This window comes from Arachis duranensis, chromosome 9 (genome assembly GCF_000817695.3).
Source record: "Arachis duranensis cultivar V14167 chromosome 9, aradu.V14167.gnm2.J7QH, whole genome shotgun sequence".
In the NCBI taxonomy this organism is placed as follows: domain Eukaryota; kingdom Viridiplantae; phylum Streptophyta; class Magnoliopsida; order Fabales; family Fabaceae; genus Arachis; species Arachis duranensis.
Genome location: NC_029780.3, coordinates 77,345,722 through 77,351,594, shown reverse-complemented (window position 1 = coordinate 77,351,594; position 5,873 = coordinate 77,345,722). Strand labels below are relative to the sequence as shown.

The window sequence follows — 5,873 nt, the reverse complement described above, 5'->3', positions numbered from 1 at the left end:
TTTATTGTGTTCCGGGTGAAACAGGAGAACAGTGTGGCAGTGCTATATCTAAAATCTGCTAAGAACTGCAATCTTCGTATAAAAAAGAAGCATGCTAACTATCTAGAATCAATAGACTGAGTAATCAGGCAATGGTGCAGAGAGAAACCTTTCTCATCTAAGCTACTTGTTTGCATTGTAAGCTGGAATATATGACTCCAGCATTATTTGGGCTTGAGAAGGTGCTCTAATTTCGACAATCAAATACGTGAACTTCCATTCTTTATCCACTGTATCTTTGAACATCTCAGCAAAGACTTTTCCATGTCCATTCGGACCCCGGATATAGAAATTAACCTGTAACCCAATAGAAAATATTTGTGTGAGAACTGAGGATCATATTACGGATAAAATATATGGTAACATCTCAGCAAAGACTTTTCTCTCCTTTTCTTTTCATCTTTATGTCCCTCTCCACCATAATTTTTTTAATGAGTTATTGATTCCAGAGATCTATGCAAATAGCCCTCATAAAGTTTCGCAGTCATCTAGAAATTTTAGAAATAAATTTACCAAATGCCAATAACTTTACCTCTACATGCTCAGCACCTTCTTCATCAGTCCATACTCTGTTAGGAATTCTTTGGCGAGCAGCACGGTTTCTACTCTCCTGACCGTAGCCCGTAATTGGGGATCCAATCCTCACCCTAATCTGGTACATGGCAAATCCAGTGAAAGTAAAAAATAGACCAGTAGAGAATTTGCTACTATTTATCATTCAAAATTTAACTTCAAAGGTATACTTTGATTAGCCTGGTATGTGCAAATTTTAACTGAACTTGGCATTTGCAATAATTACTACACACAATAAAATGCATGTGCTGAATTAAGTGTCTGTCAAAAATGTAGAAGGAATCATTCTTCAATTAAGTGTCAAGGGTCATTAATTTAGAACCTTTTGTATACACAGGTTTGGTAAATATAGCATATACAAGTCCTTCACCAAGTCCCAAACACATCAACAACACCTTTACTCTGTATAAATATAAGGGTTTTAAATGACTGATTAAATAGGTATATATGACCAAGATTCTATGTTTATAAATTCCAGATTTTCAACCATCTGATTATACAGCATCAAGGAAAAACCTGTTAACAAAATCGAAACACAAAATCAGACATCTTAAAAGCAAGATCTGCTTGAAAACCTTCCATGAGCTAAGAAACCTTACTATATAGAAATATTTCAGTTGCCCATATATGGCTCCAACAAATGGTGATTTACCGAACTATAAGCTTCTTATTGTGTCCAACTAACAAAATCTTGAGTCCTGATTTTTATATTGGTTCTTTGGCATCGAAATGCATTTTGATATTCACAAAAGGTGATATGGAAGAAAGGAAAGAAATTGTTTTCCATTCACCTGACTGTCATCTTGAATTCTTTTGAGAGCCTTGTTATAGATCTTATACCTGTTATCAAGTTAGGGGAAAAATATTGAAGAAAATTAATTGAGATAGATTCAACGTGACTGCGCATAAGATACATTGGAAGGCCAACAATTCAAACAAAAATACCTTAAATTATGATCTTACATAACATAAACTCAGCAAAAAGATTAGACACGTACTCCTTTGGTTCAAATATAAGTTCCTTGAAAACAGCATATCCTGCGGCAGCTGCAATCCCAAGCCCAGCAAGAATGATGACACTGTAGGATGCACCCTCCACAAATGTCACTGGCTTCTCCGGAATATTATATGTTGGAGCACTATACGGATCTTCAACATTTGTTATCTCCTTTTTGGTCTATAAAAAAAGGGAAATGATAAATAATCTATATTACGGTCCTTAATATTACTGTGTATTGCATGTTCGGGAACTCCTTTTTTACCCATCGAAAAGTTGTTTTAAAAATTTTCAGCTTGTTTAGGTGATTCAGCAAAAATAGCTTAAGAAGCTTTATTTCCCCCAATTTTAAGCTGATTTAAGCATACACGTGGAACGGTGGAAGAAAAAGCTAAAATTTGAGCAGAGCTTCTTGTATAGTATACACATTATTGTGATTTTACCTGACTTACCTCCAGTATCAAAGCAAACATTATATAATATACAAATAATTACTCCATACACTTTTAGTTACATTGAAACTTTTTATTTTTGTACAATACCAGAAAGAAAATAATGTTAAAAATCATGATCAACCAAACATTAATGAATTCTCTCATAACCAACTATACAGGAGAAAAAAATGATTATTTAATAAAACAATCATTGAAATAAAGATTAATCATTAAGCTTTACCACAGCAAAGAAGGTATAAGATACGCCATTTCATGATACTGAAACAAACAAAAAAGAAAACACTTAAGATCAATTGAGTCTAGCCATGGGTTAAACATTGTTGGTAATTAAATCAATTTGTCAAAGTTGTGAAATAGATGACATGAGCCGGAAGTTCTTCAAATTGTGGACAAAGCTTGCTGCCTTTAACAAGTCAAAGTGAAAACCAAGTTAAAAACCTATAGTCAACCAAAATCACCACCTAACTTCACACTTAGTGATTAAGGAAATTAGCAAATCAAGCCTATAAACAGGCATCATATTTAAAGGTATCATTCAATTGAAGTTCATAAGTTAATGGACTTAGTTGAGAGTCTTCACTTCCTCGCTATTATGAGAGTATAATAGAAGGTAAAGATATTGCTTATTATTGTAGTGTTATTCTTCTTACTAGTATATTATGTTATTGTTGAGAGAAATTATATTAAGATTATGTTGTATTCTGTATTGAGGTGTCTATATGAGTAACTGATCATGGCAAATTAATTGTTGGATGTTAAACTTACAAATGTCATTGCCAAAGAAGCACTAATGCAGCATAAAGTGGAAAATTAAAATAACTAAGATTAAAACATCGTAAAATAATAAATTATTGAAACCTACTACGTCCCTAACCTTTCAAACAAGTAAATAAATAAATAAATAATATTTAAAATAAAAAAGCTCTACATTCAAACCTCATCAGTATTTCGCCTTGTTCTTCTGCCTGATTCATCTGATGCTTTGGAAGACATCGACCTAGCAAAGGAAGAAGCAATGGAGGTTGATTTAGCATGGTCCTCTCGGATTCTGATTCCGGATTCTCCTGCAAAAAGAAAAAAAAAAGCATTGATTGATAACAGAAACATTAAGTATCCAGCAAAACAAAAAGGCATAATTAAATTCTAGGGTTTTAACGTGGTGGCACCAAGGAACCGCAGGAAAGCAAGGGTTCCGGCGGCGCGGCGAGTGATGACGCCGCGCGCTCCGGGGGGCGGTGGGGGAGCAGCGGCGGGGAGGAGCTTGTTGGTAGGTCGGGAAGCATTGTGGGCCCAGGACGAACGGTTGGAGCAGATCCTGCGAAACATCGTACTTGGTCGGAGGTTGCGGCGGAGAGAGAGAGACGGAAGGAGACTCTCCTCGACTTCACAGTGTGTTCGTGAAAAGGAAAGGAAGGAAGGGGTTTCAAGAGGGTTTGGAAGTTGGGAGGTGGGACTTTTATCACTTGTTCCAAAACGGCACCGTGTCGCTTATTTAATTTTTTAAAAACCGAACCAATAATTAAACCGATTTATTAGTAGAACGGATATGTAAATAAAAATATAAAATAGACAAAATTCTAAAATTAAAATTTAAAATATATATTCTAACTAATATTTTAAATACAATTAAATTTCAATAAATTATAATTCAATTATTATTAAATAAGTATATAAAATTTTAATATTTTTATATTAATAATTATGAATAATTAAAAATATAATTAATTCAAATATAAGTGAATATAAAATTAAAATAATATCTAACAAATTATTGTGAGATTTTACTATATAATTAATAATTAGCATATGAAATAACGAAAAATAACATAACTTAATGGTAAGAGGATCATGTAGTACAAGGAGGATCCAGTTTTAAATTACATTTTTATTAATTTTAAAATTTTCTCTTGAACAGTTTAGTTGGACCAATTTTTCACCAATATTTATCGATTCTAACCGATTTTCACCAACTTAATCGGTTCTTACCAATTCTTGACCTTAAACGGTCTTTAGGCTGGACTAGACCAATTAGAGTCTAATTTACTGATTTTTCAGTCAAAACGATCGATTTAATCTGTTTTTACAACTATGGTACCAACTATTGTTATCCAATAAAAAACTATAATTATTTTCATTTATCTCCTTTAACTTTTAGGTTTAATTTTTTTTAAAATTTATATTAATATTTTTTGGAGTAAATTATTATTTTTATCTATAAATTTAAAATGCTGATAAATTTACTTACGAAAAAATAAAACTGATTTTATATTCAAGAAAAATAAATTTCGATTGACAAAACTATGATAATCTTAAAAATTATCGAAATTTTTTAAACTACCTCTACTAACTTACTCAACTCCACTTCCAATCTCCAATTCTTCACCACCATCATTCCAATCTTTAATTGTTTTCCATCATTACCAAATTCTTTTTTCTTCGAACCCTCATCTTCAGCTACTAACATTTCAATTGTTGTCACCACCACAAGCTTATCTTCGATAATGTTCAGTAAATCAAACAAATTCATATTCTATAATCATCATCATTTCAAAAAAAAAAAAATACATCAATAGTTATGCATAAGTATTGTTTTGGTCCCTCACGTTGAGGGTCGGAATCGAACCCGTCCCTGATCTAATTTTCAATTTAGAATCGTACTTAACGTTTTTTTTCGTATTAAAATCGTTCTTTTTATTTTTTTTGGACAAAAATACCCTTCCTCTCTCCCCCCCACCCCCACCCACGAGAAAAGAGATATGTATACTGAAACCAAAACATGTTACATCAGTAATTTTTTACGTTGAAATGTTACCGGTTGTAATATAAAGTATTGTTTTGGTCCCTCACGTTGAGGGTCGGAATCAAACCCGTCTCTAATGTATCCTTTGATTTAAAATCATCCTTAACGTATTTTTTCGTATTAAAATCGTCCTTTTAATTTTTTCTGGACAAAAATTTCCTCCACTACCACCAGCACATTTTCTTCAACCTTTCTCTTCTCCTTTCACTACCACGAGCATCATGATCTTCAATCATCTTCAAAAGCAAACCCAGTTACACAAACACCTAATTCCACTTGAAATCCCTAATTCCACAAACACCTAACAGTTACACTTGCAGTACACTGAAAGCAAACCCAGTTAACACACCAAAAATCCATTCAAATCAAAACCCATCAAAACCCACACAAAAACAAAGGTCTCATAGTGCAGAAGGTAACCAATTTCCCTGCAAGAACCACAGTGTATTTCACAAATTCAACAAATCCAAAAATCAATTCAATAAATTCAGAAATAAAAAATTCAACAAATCAACCCAAAATCAATCCAAATTCAACAACCAAATCAAAAAACAACAAATCAAAATCAAAAACAAAGGCAATCACAAATGTAGAAGCAGAAACAGTCATAGAATCAGAAAAAGAAACTCAAGCAGAAGCAGATGCAGAAGAAGAAGATGCATTCAAGCAGAAGCAGATGCAGAAGAAGAAACTGCAGAAGTAGATGCAGCAGAAGAAGAAGCTGAAGAAGCAGATGCAAAACCACCGCTGCTGCTGTCCGAAAAGCCATCTCTTCTGCGAACCAGGACTGAGGTGAGAGAGGACTGCGAAGGAGGGAACTGCTCCGCCCATAGCCGCCTGTGCTGCCAGATCCGTCACTGTCAGCTGCCACAGGGTCGCCGTCAAGCTGCGTCGGAGGAGGCGTGCCGTCGCAGGGTCTCCTTTCTTCTTTCTTCCGGCGACGGCGACGGTAGCTCCAAGCTTCGCCGGCGCCGTCCCCTCTCCCCCCTTCCCCTTCCCCCTCTCCCTC

At 34.4% G+C, this 5,873-nt stretch overlaps 1 protein-coding gene across 1 annotated transcript in view; it reads right to left on the bottom strand.

The window, feature by feature from the left end:
* LOC107465975 (probable mitochondrial import inner membrane translocase subunit TIM21) overlaps positions 1-3,500 on the bottom strand; it is a 4,533-nt gene extending 1,033 nt beyond the window's left edge. Inside the window, exons 1-6 of the mRNA XM_016084962.3 lie at positions 3,231-3,500; positions 3,001-3,128; positions 1,611-1,789; positions 1,404-1,452; positions 572-691; positions 149-336 (exon numbers count right to left, since the gene is read on the bottom strand). Coding sequence (XP_015940448.1) covers positions 163-336; positions 572-691; positions 1,404-1,452; positions 1,611-1,789; positions 3,001-3,128; positions 3,231-3,390 — 810 coding nt within the window. The 5' untranslated portion in view covers positions 3,391-3,500 and the 3' untranslated portion in view covers positions 149-162. The remainder of the gene's footprint in view (positions 1-148; positions 337-571; positions 692-1,403; positions 1,453-1,610; positions 1,790-3,000; positions 3,129-3,230) is intronic.
* Between the last annotated feature and the right edge of the window lie 2,373 nt (positions 3,501-5,873).